This window comes from Sapajus apella, unplaced genomic scaffold (genome assembly GCF_009761245.1).
Source record: "Sapajus apella isolate SASKATOON/1434 unplaced genomic scaffold, GSC_monkey_1.0 scaffold15, whole genome shotgun sequence".
Classification (NCBI taxonomy): domain Eukaryota; kingdom Metazoa; phylum Chordata; class Mammalia; order Primates; family Cebidae; genus Sapajus; species Sapajus apella.
Genome location: NW_022436955.1, coordinates 15,090,632 through 15,110,540, shown reverse-complemented (window position 1 = coordinate 15,110,540; position 19,909 = coordinate 15,090,632). Strand labels below are relative to the sequence as shown.

The following is a 19,909-nucleotide window of genomic DNA, read 5'->3' as shown; positions in this document are numbered from 1 at the left end:
CTCAGAACCTTACAAGTCGGCCTCCCCCGCGGTCCACCCAGGGTTTCTTTTTGCTAGTCCAGGTTCCACAGGAAAGTGTGAGAACTTGTACTCAGGGAAGAAAGACATTACTCAGGTCCCTGCAAGGCTGGAAACTGGGAATGATTCTCCACTTTCCCCACCAGATTTCAGCACTACAAAGACTGTCAACATCTCCTCTTGGTATTTTGTACAGAGAGAAAGCCGCCCTACACTGAGTAATGTTTACATTTAGTATCAATGCTGCATTCTGTCTCCACTGAGTTCCCACATTCAGTTCACTCACAGTGCTCCAAAGGCCTAGGAGAAGTAACCTGTGTGAAGGTGTGGGGAGGTGGTTCTGGAGCGCCTTCAGGGACTCCTCAGGAACTGATGTTTTCTCACATGTTGCTTGCCTAAGGCCAAGTTCTCTTTTCCCGAAGGCATCAGTCAGTCCCCCTTGCTAAGTAACAAAGCACAGTGCTTTGTAGTGCCGGCACAGCTGGTTCAGATCCTGGCTGTGTGATTTCAAGCATCCTATCTGACTACACTGAGTTTTCCGTTTCCTCATCTGTCAAAGGGATAACACCATCTACACACAGGGTTTCCGTGCCTCTAGCCAGAGATCGGGCATATGACGCCTACCACAGAGTCTGGTACATGGTGAAAGTGCAGACATTTGTTGCTATGGTTTCATTTTTAGAAGGATTGGGAAATAATACTGGTGGGGCTATAAAACCTTAGAACGAAGGGAGAAACTTATTTATTTTTGCTTTTTTATGGGCTTTCCGACGAAGACCGGAAAGCCTGCTAGACAAATTCTAAAAGCTGTAACACTGAAATTTGGTTTTTAGGACAAGCAAAGACACCCTAAATTTGTCTTCTCCATATACTAGGATGAAACAATCCTATTAACCCATGGATTTAATGTCTACAAAGCAGAAAGCAGAATAACTTGAAGGTACTTATGTCATGCTATTTTGCCAATTGATTGTTAATGAAACATCTAAACAGTATTAAGCACTTGCTAGGTGCTGGGGATTACAAAAATCAATGGTTGCCACATAGCTCCTGACCATAAACAGCTGACAACTCTATCCGACAACAAGAGAAGCACAGAATTTAAGTCTCTTCCGATCGTCTATAAATAGGGAAAGTGATATGTTATGTGTTCTCTGGCTTTATAATGTAGGAAATATATCTGACTCCGAAACGGGGGTTTGACCGCATCTATGACACCCAAGAGTTCCCAATCTATAAGCCTGAGTTCTCTAGGCTGCAAAATAAAGGTAACATTGGACCCAAAAAGAATAGGACAGCCTAATGACCATGCTCTAATATCCCCCATGGAAAGGCACGGCGGTTTTTTTTTTTTTTTTTTTTTAGCTATCATGATTATAATCACAGAGGTACTTTCTCATTGGCACAAAAGTTAAAGCTGGGACGAGGCAGGCAAGATTAACATGGCTACTCTATAAGAATAATATGCAAATCTTCGGGTATTTTCTATAATGATGAACAATGATTTGCTCCTTAATCTACATTTTCACTGCCCTTTATCTATACCTTGATGATAGTTCTCATTATACTGTGTCATAATTATGTGATTACATATGACGACTCTTCTAGAAAGTGAGTTCCTTTTTCTTTTTCTTTGCATGTCCTGTGCCTGCCTTAGATATCTGTGCAGGAAAACATTTGTTCAATTGATGTGGTCCCTATCTCTCTCACGACTTACAATATAAATTCTCAAAGCCAAGATCTTTACTTAACTGGAATTTGGGCAAGTCCAGATATACACCGCAGCCTCTATCTATTTTGGCTTCCCAACATAAAAATAGTTCATGGTTTGTTTTCAGTTGCGAGACAGGATTCCGCCTGCAGTGACTTTGAGCAGCCAAGCATACTGAAAGTGGCCTGGAAAAGGAGTGGAGAGTGAGAGAAGGGGGGACAAGCTGACTCTGGAAAAGTTGACACAGCCCCACAATTCCCATCTATGTGTGAAAACATAAAACCAGAGATGGTTTCCATTGGCAGGACGGTGAACCACAAAGGGGCCACGCACACTGGGCTCCCAGCATTCCCTCACATGCAGCCTGCTGCAAAAAACAAACTTTTTACTTTTGGGTGAGACGGAAAAATGAAACCAAGTACCGGAAAGACACAGAATTAGTCCAAAATGATTTCTGAGGAGGTGTGGTGGCAATGAATAGCCTGGTTTCTAGCCAGCAACAGGGCTGAGATATGGGTGACCACTCAAAGGCACCCATGTAAGTCTCCGTGGACTCCTCTGCTGATGTCCTCATCCCACCGGCTCTGACATCACAGTGTGATCGGTCCCAAGAACACAGAACTAGGTAAAGGCATATGATGCTCTGACACCCCATCAAGAAAAGTAAGTTTGATGCTGCCTGACCTCCATGGAGAAAGTCTTGAACCCTTTATCCAGGCTATATTAACTACTCACAAACATGGGAAATCTTTGAAAGTTATTAGCATTCGGACTTTAGTAATTAACATGCTCTAAGATACTATACTACTCTACAACTGTCCCTCCCCCAGTCATATTTTATGGATCTCCAGAATTGCTAAGAATCCATTTGGTCCAACCTGCCCCTTTGCAGATTAGGAAACTGAGGTCCAGAGACCTCAGGTCACGCAGGTAATCTTAGTGGCAGAATTAGGCCTTGACCCAGGGCTTCTGACTCCTATGAGTCCTGTGTTTTTCCTAACACATGTTTCCTCTCAGCACATACCTTCTTTTGTCTTTAGAGACTCAATTTGGGAAAAAAAAAAAAAAAAAAAAAGTAGTAGTATTTTTTCACCCCCTTTCCATTCTTCGTCACAGGTTATATTACAGGCACTATGTTCCCCGTACAAAGGCATCTCTATTTATACAAAGCTGTAAACAACAGGGAAAAAAGCGGGAGGGCTGGTAATAGATTTGCACCAGGATGTGCCTGACCTGCTTATTTTCAACCTCAGTAATTAAAAAGGCAGCAGGTCTGTAGGAATTATTCATATGCGTCAGGAGCCATACACTATACATTTATGTTAAACATGTCAAATCCGATTGAAATCATGCCTGCCAGCCCCATAGTCCATAAACAAACTTTTCCCTAACAGTCACCCAGACCTTGCCAGCCCATTAATACTTCCTTTAATAGCAATCTTCCACAGATTCAAATCGGACGCTCCACTGCACTAATTGCTGTGTTAGGTGAACATCATAGATTTTAAAAAGTTAATAAAGTAAAATTGCTTCAGGCCAATCCTCTAAAAGAAAGAAAACACTCCAACTACAATTCTAACTCAAAAATCCACAAAAATACAAACATGAACGTCAGTTAGGGATTTGTGAAGCATTATGGTGGTGTCATTGCAAGTTGAGCCATTTCCCTGCTTCCCCATCCAACTCTCATTTTTTAAAAGCACCAATATCCTCTGGTCATCTTGTCCCAAATTACCTTCACTAGACTCAGCTTGGTGCTCTGTGGCTGGAAACCATGATGACTACAGGAATTAAATAACCATCCTGCTATGATCCTTTGCCAAGAGTTCCATTTTTCCCCTAATTATTGGTGATAAAGCAGTAATTGTATATCACTTAATTTATTGCAATTAATGATTAATTGGATAATCACTGCATTAATCATTGCTCAGTGGCTGACACGGGGGGCTCTTCATTTGAGAGTACACACATTCAAATCTATTCTGGTAAAAGAGAACATGGGTCATTTTCATGTTTCAAAAGAGAAAACCACAAAGTTGGACAGTGGCAATGGCTGTGGAAGGAAGCCATTGAAGGAAGAGAACAAGAGCCTTCCAGTGCCCTTCACCGGCCCAAAGGAGCACATCACACTTTCCCTGACAAGATGTGCCCGGAGGGCCTGTCCATGTACCACCGCTCACCATCTTGGAACTCTCAGATGGTTGGGACTAGGGGGTATCCGTTGTCCATGTTTCACAGAGGAGGTACCTGAGGCTTCAAGAGGCCAAGTGCCTCAACCAAGGTCAGCTGCTGGCTGGTGGGCTTCCTGACTCCAAATCTAGAGTCTTTCCACATCACCATCCTGCTTTCAGACCGAGCACAGTGCCAGCTCCTTACAGGATGCATATCCATGGTTGATAATGCAGTTCATTTTGAACATAATGGTGACTGTCATGCTACTATAATCACTGTACAATGTCAGGAGGCTGCGACTCCTTATACTTAGACATAGATGAAAACTAGATCAAATGATCAGACTGAAAATGATCCTTCTCTGAGAGATGGTATACTGGTAAGAGCTCGGGCTCTGTCCTGAGTTAGAATAAGTGGAAAAGCCAGTGTGTAAATCTGAACCTGTCTGTATGCCTTTTCGCAAATTGCTAGGGTTCTCCAGCGTTCAGTTTCTTACCTGCCAAATGATGGGGTGGTTAGTTATGGTATTTGTGACATAGAGAGGGGGTGCAAATCAAATGAGATAAGGTATGTAAAGCAGAGTTTCCTTTTTTTTCACATCATGGCACACATAAAAAATGATGGCAAATTGGGATAAACAGATGAAGCAGGACCTGTGAGCCATTCATGCCACGCCTGCTGGGAAGGACAGGTGTGCAGCTCCAGAATGGTGCCTGGCACAGGGTTAGAGCTTTATGCAGCCTTGAACATTATCCGAAAGTTGCTATACCTGTGATGCATTCTCTTAGGGCTGGTTTTCTTCCTTTTGGGTATCTATAGCTGCACATGTGGCTATTTAAATTTAAATTCATTAAAATTAAATACAGTTTAAAGTTCAGTTCCTCAGTGGTACTAGCCACACTTTACATACTCAATAGCCATTGAGTGACTATTGTGGCGAGTGACTATTGTACTGTTCAGTTCAGATGCAGAACGTTTCTATCAGTACAGAAAAAGTTCCATTCAACAGCACTTATCTATTGTAATATTGCTCTTACGATTAGGGGCATTCCTGAAATTCCCAGAAGAGTGTGAGATTCCCTGAAGGCAAGCCCTATCATCTCACTGAATTTGTGATCTGGGGAGCTCTGCCCAGTGCCCTGCATGGGGCAGGGACTCAGCCATTGATCGTGGAATTGACTCAGCCTTGGTTCAAATCACTCTCTTGCTTGCTGTGCTGAATTATTTTATTCAGATGTCAGGGTGAAAGACCTGACATCTGAATAAAAGAATCCCAAAGAGGGACACCCAAAAACGAAACCAGGAGGCCCATTCCCAATGTAGAAATAAATAGCTGAAAATTTTCAGTCAAGATTACCCATTCCTCCATAAACCCCAAAACTACATAATCAATAGCTGAGAAAATGCCAATTATCCAGGCCCATTTGAAATATTATTAATCTGCATCATGAACAGCCACTAATCAACATATAACAAATTGTGAAATCAGTATTTATTTACTTGCCAGGAGGAAGCATTCCCCATCACAAGTAATCAGATAGGAACAGCTCAATTTATGGAGAGAATAGAACAAATGTAGATTTTTTTTTTTTTTTTAAATATAAAATACTAAAGATCCAGAAGAAAGCTCAGAGGAGGCTGCCGGCACCTATATCGATTCCAAGATCAAATCGGCCCAAGTACCTTAATAAAGCCTGTCATTACACACTCAGATGCTATAGACAAAATTATGCTTCGGGTCAAAAGTGGATCATTTGCAGGAGTCAGGAAAGAATTTTCCTTCTCTCTTTACTACTGTGCAACTGGCATGGTGTACCTCTGAGTTATTCATTCAGTCACTCATTCATTCATTTTCTCTCTGTCTTTTGGAAGTAAAGATTAAGTAGGCCTGTTGCGTGAATGAATGGATGAGAACGGGGAATCTTACTAAGGACATTTCTTTATTTCTTATTTTTTGAGACAGTGGCTCGCTCTGCTGTCCAGGCTGGAGTGCAGTAGCACAATCTCGGCTCACTGCAACCTCCTCCTGGATTCAAGCGATTCTCCTGCCTCAGCCTCCGGAGGAGCTGGGACTACAGACGCCCACCAACCACACCCAGCTAATTTGTTGCATTTTTAGTAGAGACACGGTTTCACCATGTTAGCCAGGATGGTCTTGATCTCCTGACCTTGTGATCTGCCGGCCTCAGCCTCCCAAATTGCTGAGATTACAGGCGTGAGCCAGGACATTCATTTTTTTATGGTGTTCATTTTATGTTTTTTTAGTAGTCTCCCAATTGCCTAGCATGTCCACTGGTGCTATGAAGACAAACTCCCACTGAATCAGAAACAGTCTGAATAAGACTTAACTGACCTGCTCTTAAAGACTGCCCTAAACTGGCTGCAAGGATTAGAGAAGCACATCTAGAGTGGCCATCATAGGTCAGCACATACCGTAGGGGCTGTGCAAATGGCTGCTCCTGTTTATCATTTCCGTAGCGCCCTTAGCACACAAAATGCAGGAAACATATGCACCAAACATCATTTCACGATCCCACTAAATCCCTGTATGTTGCTCCTCCCTCAGCTCAAAATTCCCAGGAGCCACATGATGCCTGGCAACAGAGAACCCAAAGAGACACTGCCACTAGTTTTCCTCATTTTATATATCACTAAACCATTAAACAAACAATTTATACATAGAGTTTACTACATGCCAAGCACTGCTTGGAGTTTACCATAGTCAAATAACCCTCACAGCAATCCTCTAGAAATAGGCACTATTTTTATTCCTGATCTCATCTGAGGAAACTGAGGCACAGAAAGGTCAAGATACCTTGAGTGGGGTCACACAGCTCATGAGTGGCAGAGCCAGGATTAGAAATCAAGCACCCAAATCATGACAACAAAGGACAGATGGCCCAGAAGGTCACCAGTCTTCAAACTGTGTATGTGAAATCCTTTTCCCCAGCTCACCTGGCAATGTGTTTAATTGCCGTCTGAACCATTTGTTTAGCTCTCATTTAACATTGAGGCAAAACCCGGATCTTGGTTCAGGCAAAGCCCCACAGGAGGATACGCCTCCCACTACCTTCAGGGCCTTCCTTTAAGCACAGACGTCCATCCTCTATTCCTCAGTCCTACCTTACACATCCTCCTAGGGTGTCTGGCCGTAACTCTCATCATTTTCTGGAGTTCAGGCTTCTGCACACCACAAAGGCCAGTCTGAAGGGCAGCGCTAAGCACGGTGGACAGTAGAGTCCACCCGGCATGCTGTCCATTCATTCGGCTGCAGTATGGCCCTGTCTGTGTCTCCCGGGAAACACTGCACATCGCCTGCCCTGCGTACCCCTCCCAGTATTTGGGAACGATTGCACCACCTCTCTAATTTCTCTTTTCTAGGCTGAATGACCCATTTCTTCAGCCTCTTCTCAAAGGCAGTATTTCTCAGCCCTTCAGTCACTTTCATTGCTCTCTTCTGGCCTCTCTCCAAGATCCTGTATCTTGTTTAAATAGTGAAGGCCAACACTGAACATGATTTAAGAACAGTCATGCCGGAAAAGTAACAAAGGCCCAACGAATATGGACTCCAGAAAGTAAATATTTTCTCTAAAATAAAAGTATTGTAATAATCATGGTCATAACAATTAGGGTGACCAAACAAAATCCTTTTTGTCGCCTGTCACATCATTTCCTCTTATTATTTTCTAGAAGACTTAACTGCCCCCTAAGTCTTCTCAGAAGTGACTTTGCTGTTCCTCAAAAACCCTAAGCTTTTTTAGTCTCAGCTCTTCTTCCCCTCAACAGAGAAATTGTATCACGTTGAGAAATGGGCGGTCTCCTTCTCTCAACATCAGTTTTTCCAGAAATAGCACTTCCTGTCTTGGCTTCTTCAATGTCTTTTGCTTTGGGTAAGATGTCTCCCTGCCTGGCTGCACTGCTCATCTCCCCTTTGGGTGGATGTTAGCATGTGTGCGTTCACCCTGGGGGAAGGGGTGGACAGGAAGAATATGCAGGGCAGGCACCACCTGTGTAGGGCCCTGTCCAGGTCCCCAAGTGCAGCACAAAGACCACCCTTCACTGCTGACTCCTCTAGAAAAAAAAAAATTATATATATATATATATTTTGGTCACCCAGGCTGCAGTGCTGTAGCATGATCTTAGCTCACTGCAGCCTCGACCTCCCTGGCTCAAGTATTCCTCCCACCTCAGCCCCCGAAGTAGCTGGTACTACAAGAGTGTGCCACAATGCCTGGCTAATTTTTTGTATTTTCTGTGGAGACAGTGTAGACCCAGGCTGGTCTCAAACTCCTGAGCTTAAGCAATCTGCCCACTTCAGCCTCCCAAAATGCTGGAATTATAGGCATCAGCCATTATACCTACCTGAGAATCTTTTTTTTTTTTTTCCTGAGATAATCTCACTCTGTTGCCCAGGCTGGAGTGCAGTGGCTGGCATGATCAGGGCTCACTGCAGCCTCAACGTCCAGGGCTCAAGTGGTTCTCCCACCCAGCTCCGCTCCCCCACCAATGAGTAACTGGCATTACAGGTGTATCCCACCACACCCAGCTAATTGTTTTTATAATTTTAGTAGAGACAGGGACTCGCTATGTTGCCCAGGCTGGTCTCGAATTCCTGGGCTCAAGTGATCCTCCCGCCTCAGCTTCCCAAAGTATTGAGATTACAGGCATGAGCCATCATACCTGACCCTTAGAGAATCTTGAGGCTGAAAATCAGGGGTGACCCTGATCAAGTTCCATGTGACATAAACCCCCTCTGGCTTTGGGAGCAGGTGGGACCAGAGACTGGGCCTCCAATAGAGGAAGAATGACATCAAGGGCAAAACAGCACTGAAGAGGTACCAAAGAGATGTGACCAAAACCCAGCTGCCCTGGCACAGAGCCTGGCACCTACCTCAATGCTCAATAAATAAGTTTGCTTTGGTGCCACTTAAGAAGCTGAACCATTTAAAAACATAGTAGAACATAGTATAATAAAGGAGAATGAAGGTGACTACTCAAAAAAGTGAAACAAAATCCACCTCCCACTCACCCAAAGCCAGCATCATTTTCTGGGCACACCAGGGATGTGTCCACTCCCTGACCTGTTAGTTCCGTTCTTCCAGGGAAGGAAAGGTAAGAGGGCTGGAGGGCAGCCACGCACACTACCTGTCCACTTGCCCTGGTCTTTCTCGCCTCCGCTCTCTTGGTCCTTCGCAAGCTCCTCTGGATCAGCAGCTGTTTCACTGGGCCCTTCAACATCTTCAATGGCATCTTCTGAAACAGAAGAAAAACACCTCAAGGGTTAAACATAAAAAGAAGATTAAGGACTTCTGGCCCCTATTGCAAAGCACTGCCAACCACAAAACAGGCACCAATGACTCGTCCCCCTTCTCTTTCCAGTGGCCCCTAGACGGCTGCCTGTGCTGAGGATATGGCGAGGTCTGGGTAAGCAGTGGGGACTTTCCTTCTGGGTACACAGCTGGTATGAGGTTGTGACTTGTCCAGTTGTGTGGCCATTAGGTATTTCTAGATAGATTCTGAATGCTTCACTTGAGCAGTTCTTACTGAAAAACCAATCCTGGCTAAAGCAATAACTCCACCTGAATTTCCCTGAAGTCGCACACAAGTCTTTTACGCTTGAAAATGCAAGATGTGCCCACCTGTTCACTTCATGCCTAGCTCCATTCTGAGCCTCCTGGCATGGGCCTAGACCATCCCCAATCACTGACCCCTCACAGGGCTCACAGTGCCTATGCATGTGCCAGAGTGTGTGTGAGCTGCTGGAAGTCATTCGGGTTGTGAAGAGTCATAGAGTAGCAGTTCAGTGGTTTGAAGAGTTCCAGAAACCAAATGGCATCTGGTGAGCATGCCAGGAGGCAGTGGTGGGAAGTGAGATTTGTAGAGTACACTTTCTTTTTGAAGCAATTCCATCCTTCACTCACGATGGGTTTAATATGAAGGCAGGAAACGTCTCTCCAGTTCAGTACACAGTGCTATAGTGAAGGCGGAATGACCGTTGCCAACTTTAGGTTGCTTATGAAGTGAAATGCCATCCAGCCAAGTGGGGAAGAAGAAAATAAGATACTCCAGATGCTGAGGGGAACAAGGTAGACACTTTTCTCTTGCTGTTCTGGCCCTCTGGGTCATTATCTAAAGCATGTATTCAGCAAGAATGGGCTAAGGGAACGAATAAAGTGGACAAACCAAGGTGACATAATTTTAATAACAATGTAATTATTAGGTCACTGTGAAGAGCACATTTTCTTGGTTACATAGTCGTGACCAGACCACAGCAAGGAAGTATTGGGTCTGGCCTAGAACACTGGATCAGGGCTCCGTCCAGCACCGCCAGAGGTCTCTCCCACCCCAGTGCTACTTTAATTCAAAATGTCATGCCTTCTGACCCTCTAGAAAACAGCCTCTACCCCCATGCTACTTTTCAATTTTTCAAAAGTGTCATGCCTTCTGACTCTCTAGAAAATAGCCTCTGAATGTATCTCATGAAGGAAGTAATAGGAGTAGAAAGTAAATTGGCTTCAGAGGGTTTCTAAAACACTGAGGAAGAAGGTATCTATTTAGAATCAGATTGTCTTGACTCAAGAGATGATGTGGGACCAAGGTCTGGAAAACTGAACTAGTGTCATGGAACGTTCTTTCTTCCTTATTGGCAAGAGGGAGTTTACGAGGCAGTCGCTGGGACACAGGTGAGGTGTGGTACTGCTAATTTTCATCTCCAGCTCTGGATCCCACATATAATTTCTATGTCTCCTTTTCTGTCTCACTGCACGGTAAAGTCAGCATCAAGTCTCCCTACTCTACCCTTAGTTCAAACGGAGAAAAATCAGGCAACCACAGCTTGAAGTCAATCAGATATAGAGCCCACATTAACACCATACATCATTTAGTACAGAAAACATATATAGGTGTCAGTAGAGCGGTAACAAATTACACAGCATGACACAGAAACTGTCTTCATTATGTCCAGATGGGAAGTTCCATGCACATTTTTAGGCTTTCAATAAAATTGTTCAACATTATAATGATAAAATTCATCTTTGAATGGTGATACCAGCATTTGGTCAATCAATATTATTTATTACACTGGGTCATCCCAGATGAGCTAGGTCTCTTAAAGGATCCTTATTTCTCCCAATACATGCTGTGATACAAAACATCTGTAGTGGTGACACATTTATGCCTAGTGTTCCATTATTGGAATGCTAAGCTTGTGGGAGTTATTTATAGCCTACTGCTCAAGGTCATCACCAAGGTCTGATTTTTCACACAAAACAATTTTTGCAATCTCCAGCATAAATGGGTTAATCAGATTTGATTAGGCAAAGAGATGGCTCAATGGCCTCTCATCTCTAATGCATACATATTATCACCTTAGATGGGGACAGTCTGATACCTACAAACTAGAGAACACCCTAAGATGGTGATGAGCAGCATCTGCAGGTGCTGCTCAGCAGACCTGGGAAGGGATTTACCCACTGTGGGGTCATATTATACAAGCCAGCACATTATACAGCCTGCAGCTATCAAAGCAGAGAGTTAAAAACTCATGGCCAACCGACATTGACCCCAGTTCTTCCAGCCTTACCAAACAAATGTGTTGAGAGGCTAGAGACCGTAATGTATAAGCAGATCATTGATGCATCAAGCAAGGAAACCGCATGTTGCTTTGCAAATATTTCTGGAGCTCTCATTCCGTGAGCCCACTTGGGCCTTTGCTTTCTTCGCTCCCTGCCTTACCGCAAGCAGCAAATGAAGGCAGCTGAGTTCCAGTGAGAGGATCAACGAAAGAGGTTATTTCAAGAACTTATTTTGCTCATCTCTTTTTTTTAAAGATTTACAAATCAAGTCCTCTTCTTGAGTTCCTAGGTTTAATGTTATCATTTGTGAGTCATTCACTAAAAGGCTGTTCTATGCGTGGTGGAAGAAGAAATGATTAGGAAAATCCTGGATAAGCCAGCTCCCTTGCAAGGGGATCAGTGTCCTAGTCCCCCACCCCCACATAAAAACCAGGTTCCATTCAGCCCAGCCGGCTCATCCCTGCAGTTCCAGCCGTGACCTACAGGTGTCGCCCTTCACATGGCGAGGCCCGGAAGGGCAGCTGGCTGCAGGAGGCAGACAAGAGTCTGGGCTGCCTAACCTGAGCATGTGGAAATAATATATGTCTTCAAGTGAACTGTCTGGTCCTGGAGAAATAAAATAGGACATTCATAAGCAGTTACACCATCTGTCTTTATACCATCATCATCAACAGCAAGAGGAAAAATAGCTCTTTAAAATGGATGAAAGCCCAAGCTGACAGTAACCGGAAAACTGTTGAGCTCTGAATACCAATAAAGGTAGAGGAATGATTCAAAAACAGAGATGCAAACTGAAAATTCGTCTGGACAGCTCAGGCCCACAATGCTTTGCAGACAGGGTGTGTTTTATTGGTTCCGAAGGCATAAAGCAAGCGCATACCAAGAGCCAGGCCTGGCGAAGGGCTTGGTCTCCCTGCCCTGGAAACACATGGGAACCAGGGGCGAAACGGTATCCCGCTCTGAAACAGATCTGCGTCCACACACTAAGCTCCTTGGGCTGTTATCTAGCCCTTCTTGTTCTCTTTAGGAATGTAGATTTGATACACACGTGCTGGGGAATGAAGGGGAGGTTTTTTGATTTTTTTTTTTCCCACAGATCACGGATTTCATTCCCTCCTCTTCTGCAAAGTCAGTGGCAACTGCCTGGCTCATTACTACAGAAGCTGCAGATTTTTTCCCCCTATAAATATCGGCTACCGACAGATGGTGGGAACAAGTGAAGACTTGATGGACTGACGATCGGTTTTATCCGGAAAATCCTGTCTTTCCTACAGAAAAAGGGGTTGCTTTCCTTCACCCTATGCCACTTTTAAGGCTGAAACAGATAAATCAAAACCAGCTTCTCCTTCAAGCATTTAACGATATTTCAGATCCCAAACAGAGCACACCAGGAATGCTTTCACAAGGGCGTGGCCAGGACCTGGGAGAGGAGGTGATCCCCACTTCCCTAGTCCAGCCCTGGTTCTTGGCAGGAGGTAGCAGGCCCAATGCATCCCAGACAGGTCTGTTTTAGAAGATGCCAGAGAAGGTGCCTCTAAAACCCCTGCAGAAGCCCACTTCGACAGTTACACCCCACAGTGGCCTCAGACCACAGCACCCCCTCCTATATGCATTTTCATGTTAAAGAAGGAAATAAAAACAAATCTTGGAAAACTGCAGCGTCTTCCTAGGGTCCCTTCTGCCCTTCATTTCCACGTTCAACAGTGACTGAAGGCCTTTTAAAAATCTCTTTTTTGGTTGCGCATGGTAGCTCATGCCTGTAAATCCCAGCACTTTGGGAGACTGAGGTGGGTAGATCACTTGAGCTCAGGAGTTCCAAACCAACCTGGACAACAGAATGTAAGACTCCATCTCTAGCAAAAATGTAGAAATTAGCTGGGTATGATGGCAGATGCTTGTAGTCCTAGCGAACTTGGGAGGCTGAGGTGGAAGGATTACTTGAGCCTGGGAGATTGAGGCAGCAGGGAGCCGTGACTGCATCACTGCACTTGAGCCTGAGCAAAAGAGTGAGACCCTGTCTCAAAACAAACAAACAAAACCTTTGCATCACCACCTCCTTTTTCCAATTGCTTCTCCCAGATAGCACTTATTACTGCTTGGCCAAACCCAGCCTGTTCATCACTCATGCCTCCGGGTTAAGTGCAGAGCCCTCAAATGCAAGAATTCCAGCAGATAAAGACCTAAAAGGGAAAAGTTCCTAGAACAGCTTCAGTTTTTATGGGGATGATACCCCAGTCCCAGAAAATCTCCCTTCAATCAAAGTGGTTTTGCTAACCACAAATGCAAACTGATCTCTTCATATACCTTATACTTAGCATCTTGATACAGGTGACTGCACAATTCCCCTATCGGTGGTGAAATCCGCTCCCGAAGGAGGTGAATGTGCCAACTGGCAGCCCCATGAGAATTTGCAATCTTATGAACAACCTGGAAATTCATTCCTTAAAGAAGCACCAGGCAGAAGCCAAAAACAGAGATGGCATCGCCACAAAGTCAGCATTCAACCCCAAAACCCCACTGTACACACTCCCCAAACGTGTCACTCAAGAAAATGGTCCAGTTGTAAAAAAAAAAAAAAAAAATGGTACTATTTACCCTAATAATGGGGGCCGAGTGACGCGTCCACCAGCGGGTATATTCTACGAATGGCTTACAGGCTTGAAGGAAGGGGAGTCAATCAATCAATGATTAAGACTAGTCCCTCTGTTCCTAACTCTTAACAGGATAATGCAAATTAATTCAAACCTTCCCCAAACCTGACAAAGCCCCCATCGTGCCTCGGTGTGATAGAAATTTGGAAATTCTCCTAAGAATCAGGGTATCTGTACCCAAAGCTCTCACATGATCATGTTACTTAAATAATACACCAATTTGTGATCCCCGAAGAATGAAATTGTTCTTTCCTTTTTCTTTGGAGGGAGTGGTGTTTGAGGGTGGGGGTGAAATAAAGTGCGTTTGCCTGTCGGCAGGCTCAAGAGCTGAGAAACATTAGCTGTCATGAACCACAATCAAATCAGGTTTGAAATATTTAGCAGTGGCTTGGAAAATGCGGCAGTGCAGCTCTGACAGGCGAGATGTGCACAGACACCCACTTTCCATTATAATGGAAATATCAGGCCTGTTCTGAATATGTATAACCCAGAAAAATGTATTGATTTTTCATTCGGCATTAAAAAAAATGAAATAGCCTGCAGCTGTCAAAAGCCTTTTGTTAAAAGCTCATCTTTCCTGGAATGAGGTTTACCAGAAACAAGTTTTAATTGTATATAGGACCTCTCCTTTGAAAAACAAAATAACCAATCTGCTTACTTTGAAGATAGGGTTAAAGCTTTTCCTTTCTCCATTTTCAACCTAATTAACCCAAGGACGACCACTGAAGCGGGCAGGAAGGCGGGCACACTCTGACCATCAGGAGTGACACGGAGGGTGGCGGCTACAAGTGGCGTTTGCTGGTGTCCCTGTGGTGGGTGGAAGGAGGGACTCGGGGACTGTGTCTCGCTCTCTTGTTCCTCTAACTCCTGTGCAGGTGCGGCATCCCGAGACTCATTGTGTGCCCTGGCCAATCAATTGTCTTCTTTAAGCCTTGGCTGGCACAACTGGAAAACGAGGGCAGAACACTCTAGCGTGTCCAATCCTCTTGGCATTCTGTTATCAATGGGAAACCTCTACAGGCTGCAAATATTCTACAGAATATGCATCTTTTATTTTGCAAATACAGGTCAAATCTAATCCCACAATATAAAAGATGACTACTAAAGCCTAGACCACTTATTTCAAATAAAATCCAGTGCGTTAGAATTCTGCTACAATAGAAACTTATAGCAGAATGCAATCTGCAATGCTGATGGACGGGCAATTGTGTTGCTCCCAGCTTGTTACTTCTCCTCCGGTTTTTCTCTCTCTAAGCCAGAAAGGAAGAGGCTAGTGGTGGTAACGTTTGTGGCTACACCGACGGAGGTGGGCCTCTCCCTACGCCATTCTCCCTCTGTGACTTTTGGGCAAGTGGAATCTCATTGACTAGTTACCAGAGGTCCTGCCAATGACTCTCCAAGTGCTCCTGGCTATATCCTATCTGTACAGTGACAGCCAGATCCAGAATGTAGTAACCTACTATGCAATATCCCAGACACTTCTTCTCAAATATTTACTCCCTAGTTTTATTTCGTGGTGTTCTTCCAGCCCTGATAACCTGGCTAGGAGATGCCTGAGAGGTAACTTCCAAGTGATTAGGTTTTCTGGGTAACAATGCCCTGCCCCAGAAATTTTCCCTTAAATCAAGGTGGTTTTGCTTACCACAAATGCAAATTGTTCTCATCACACACTTTATACTCGGCAACTTAGTAAAGGTGACTGCACATTCTCATGTATGTACATGGAAAAGGGAATTTACAAATCTCTGTGGAAGTCCTCTGTGGATAATCATCCAAATTAAAAAAAAAAAAAATTACTGATGAACTTTGCCCATTCCATCTACCACCTCTTAGCAGGCTATACATTTGTGAAGGAAAATGTGAGATCACAAGAGGAAGGGCCTGGGATCCAAACCAATGATGAGTGGGACATCTTGAGCTACCCCTAAGGTCGCCCAGGCAGGAAACCTCAAAGGGGCAAAGGCTGAGTGCAGATGTGTGCAGGAGGGTGGGGGCAGGGGAGAACAGGCAGGGGCTCTACAGCTGGAGCGTCTATTTACTCATCGAAAGTGCAGTATTTTCCCATCTTCTCAGGATGTCATTTCTTTTCCAATGGACAAACTCCAGTGCATGAATAAAGCTCAAGACATTCACGCCCATTTGCTTGCCGCATGGATGATGAGCAAATGGGCCTCCTGCACGCCTGCAGGCCTGGGCCTCTAGAAGCTGCCGCTTCAGTAGGACCCAAGTGCACCCAGTCAATGGGAAAGAGTGTGGGAAAAACAAGAGGCAGGTCTCCCTCCAGGGGCGCCACTGCCTTCGTCCTCGTCTATTTTCTCACCCACTTACACTCCCTGCCATGCCAAAGACCTTTCTCTGCCTGCTGGAGTAAACGGATAGGGAGGGGGCAGCCTAAGGCTCCTACAGGTAACTTTCCCACCCTGCTGGCTTACCAAAACAAGTGGCCAAACTGCTAATGAACTGCTAGTTTGTTTTAAACAAAACTGCCTTCTCAAAGATGACAATGACACAAACAGATTTCAGCCCTCTGAAAGTGGAGAGGATGGGGTCAGGAAAGAAAGCGGGGGCATGGAAAAGATCAGACACATACCCCGGCTGCAATGATGATTTCTGCTGCTTCTTTTTTTTGTGGGGGGTGGGGATGGGTCATCCAGGCTGGAGTGCAGTGGTGCAATCATGCCTTACTGTAGCTTCGAACTCCAGGGTTCAAGCGATCCTCCTGCCTTGGCCTCCTGAGCAGCTTGGACTACAGGCACATGCCACCACATCTAGCTAATTTTTGTATTTTTAGTAGGGATGGGATCTCACCATGTTGCCCAGGCTGTCTTGAACTCCTGGCCTCAAGTGATCCTCCTGCCTTGACCTCCTAAGTAGCTACAACTACAGGTGCACTCCATCATGCCCAGCTAATTAAGTTTTTTAAAAATTCTAGAGATAGGGATCTTGCCATGTTGCCTAGGCTGGTCTCAAACTCCCAAGCTCAAGTGATCCTCTTGCCTTGGCCTCTCAAAGTGTTGGGATTACAGATGTGATCCACTATGTCTGGCACACAATCTCTTTTTTCACATGGATCCTTGAAGTAATCATTTTACCACAAGAATTCTTTTTACCACTAGATGCTGATTGACCAAATATACCTGGGGGCCACAGCTCCTGGGGTTTCTGGGCAGAGCTTGAAAGGTGGTAGAGGGCTGCCAGCTTCCCAAGGGGCTGCCAGGGGAGGTCCTGCAGGAAAACCCCACACTGAAGGAATTCAGCCTCCTCACCGCCCCCGCCCAACTCCCATTCCTGTCCCCGCTTCCCAGCCACCATCCCTGTTTTTTGGCATCAAGCTATAAGAATCAACACTCTGAAGGCAACTCTGGGTATTATTAAAAATGACTAATTGGAGAATAGAGACCATTTATGCTTTTGTATATTTGAAGATCTTACCACTGTTTACAGAAACAAGAAAAATGGGGATTGTGTGGCAAGAGGCAGCCTGGGAAGGGAGGGCCAGGCAGCAGTCTGCATGTTCGGCCCCTGCTGGGCAGAGCGTGGCTGGCTCAACAAGAATGCAAGCCTGGGGGAGCCTCTCCATTTGCCTTTTTACTTAACTTCACCTCCAACTTGAGCACTGACAGGAGAGAGCCTGTTCCGTGTCCAAAGCGGCCAGGGCCTATTAAGGCCTCCCAGAGAAAATTTCCCCTCTTTGAGCCCCGTCCCTCCTGTGGGAACAGCACAGAACGCCAGAGCATGAAGTGAAAAATGCTGCCGTTGTGTGGTGAGGGATGGGTCCTGCCATTTTTTCCTCTCCCAGGCAAGGCCACTTGGTCATTTGAACAGTTTGTCAAAACCACACTAGAATTACGGGGGTGGGTGGGGGTCAAGAGAGGAGAAAAAGGAAGGAAACGCCTAGAGCCAGTATTGCGACAAGTTCCATTTATCTGTGTTCTCAGCAAAAGCACCTGGGTTGCCCCCTGCAGAAATCCAGAAAGGATAAAAGTAAATGTGCGGCGACAAAGCACAACGGAGCGAAATATGTCGCGGACTCGCCTGGTGGCTATTCACGGGAAGATTTTTTTTTTGAATAACTGAAAGGTGTGAGTTCCAGTTTGTAAAATACAAACCCAACCCTGAAACGCTCTCAGAATACACGCTAAGTAAGAAAACTAGCTCTGTCCCAGAACTCTGAAGTAAACGGAATTCAGCAGGGATTAGTTCCCTCGGATTTCTACAGAGCCATGATTGTTGCTGTTACTTTCACACATGAAATGTAAAAAAGGCAAATTCCCCGAGCACGTCTGTAGCAGAGCGTGATGTGATTGTGTTGTCATTTATGGGAAATAATCGCAGGCCCATCTCTCCCTTTCCCCCCCACCCATTTTCCAGTCCAAATAACCATGAAAAATTACACTTCAATGTCAGCGCGACGACAAAGGAGGCGCGCTCTCTGGGAGCTCAGCGGATTTGCAGGGGTTTTTCCTTTCTTTGGACAAAAACTACCTTCAATTGTACCTCATTTAAAACGTGATCTAACAAATGCATTTTGACAAGTTCCTTTCTCTTTTTCTCCTTTCTTTCAAACAGTATGTTACACAGTTTAACCTCACACCAAACTGGAATGTTCTAGAAAGAAGGGGCATGCAAAATAGAAGGTCCCTGAGACCAAGAAGGGTGTCCCCCACCTCGTTAAAAACAAAGTAGTCAAGAAAAGTGATTCCAACCCAGTAAGAGTTGGGAGAAAGAGAGGAGGATGGGAGAGAGGAAACAGTCACATCTTAAAGACAGAACATTTGATAAAGGCCAAAAAAAGTTGGAGATGACAGAAGGAGGGAAGGTCTTGATGGAATGTTTGCTCATCGGAATTAACCATTTTGTGGATTCAGAGGCATCATCTCAGGTGTCTAGATTTATGGTCAGAATTGGGGGTTCATGACAGTGTTGGGGGAGAATGAAGGGGCGCTTCCCTGATGGGGTAACAGCTCCCTCCTGTCCCCTTTCTCTGTAGGAAGGGACATTTTTCAACAGAGCAGATCTGCCTGAAAGCTTTTTAACATTCCAGGTGTGAGGCTGAGCAGTCCTTACAAGCATCTGTCTTTCAATAACACCCTGCTTGAAATAAACACTGCCAGGTTTCCATGCTGGGAGGGGAGAAGACAAGACAGATAAACACACATGAGTGACAGAAAGAGAGTAAATTTAAAAAAATTTAACAGTTTCCATTAAAGAAGACTGGTATCTTCTTCTGAATCAAAACTGACTTGGCTTATCAGAGAGAGATCTTATGCTTAATGCAAAAAAGTAGTAATTCTGTGTTTATGTTTAACTGGAAAATGTTGGGAATACATGGATGAAAAACGTCAGGAAGGACCTGTAAGTGTACTTAAGCATCTATATACAAATGAAGGTGTATGGGAAATGAGCAGGATGTACCAGAAGTGATATTAAACGATGGTGATTAGAACCTAATGGGTGTAAGTGAAACCTTGTGGGACGGCTCTCGTAACGGGAATGTCAACAGTGATGGATGCAATCTATACAGGAACGACAGCAAGGGAAGGAGAAACAGAGGGGCGGCCATGCAGGACCGAAGCATTTGCAATGCTGAGGAGACACAGTTTGACAATACCAATGGGAATGATGGAATATTTGGGGCAAAGAGAAGCAAAAACGCAAACAGAAAAAGAGGTAAACATTTTATGCCTGACCATCAAAACAAATGGCACACCACAGGGAAAAAGCAAGCCATGACTCCAGAGGCCTGAGTCACATGAGGATACAAATGAAAGACTTCGATTCCC

General features: G+C 44.8%; 1 protein-coding gene and 1 non-coding gene across 5 annotated transcripts in view; both read right to left on the bottom strand.

The window, feature by feature from the left end:
• The window catches only part of ZFHX3 (zinc finger homeobox 3), a 279,630-nt gene that overhangs the window by 37,982 nt on the left and 221,739 nt on the right, over nucleotides 1-19,909 (bottom strand). For 3 of the 4 annotated variants that reach the window (XM_032283837.1, XM_032283836.1, XM_032283838.1), the window contains one exon: nucleotides 9,047-9,154. In XM_032283837.1, the coding sequence (XP_032139728.1) occupies nucleotides 9,047-9,154 (108 nt within the window). The remainder of the gene's footprint in view (nucleotides 1-9,046; nucleotides 9,155-19,909) is intronic. The other variant, XM_032283839.1, reaches the window with a different exon arrangement.
• Nucleotides 777-836, bottom strand: LOC116555901. The gene has a single exon (XR_004270739.1). It is a non-coding gene; the product is annotated as a U7 small nuclear RNA (small nuclear RNA).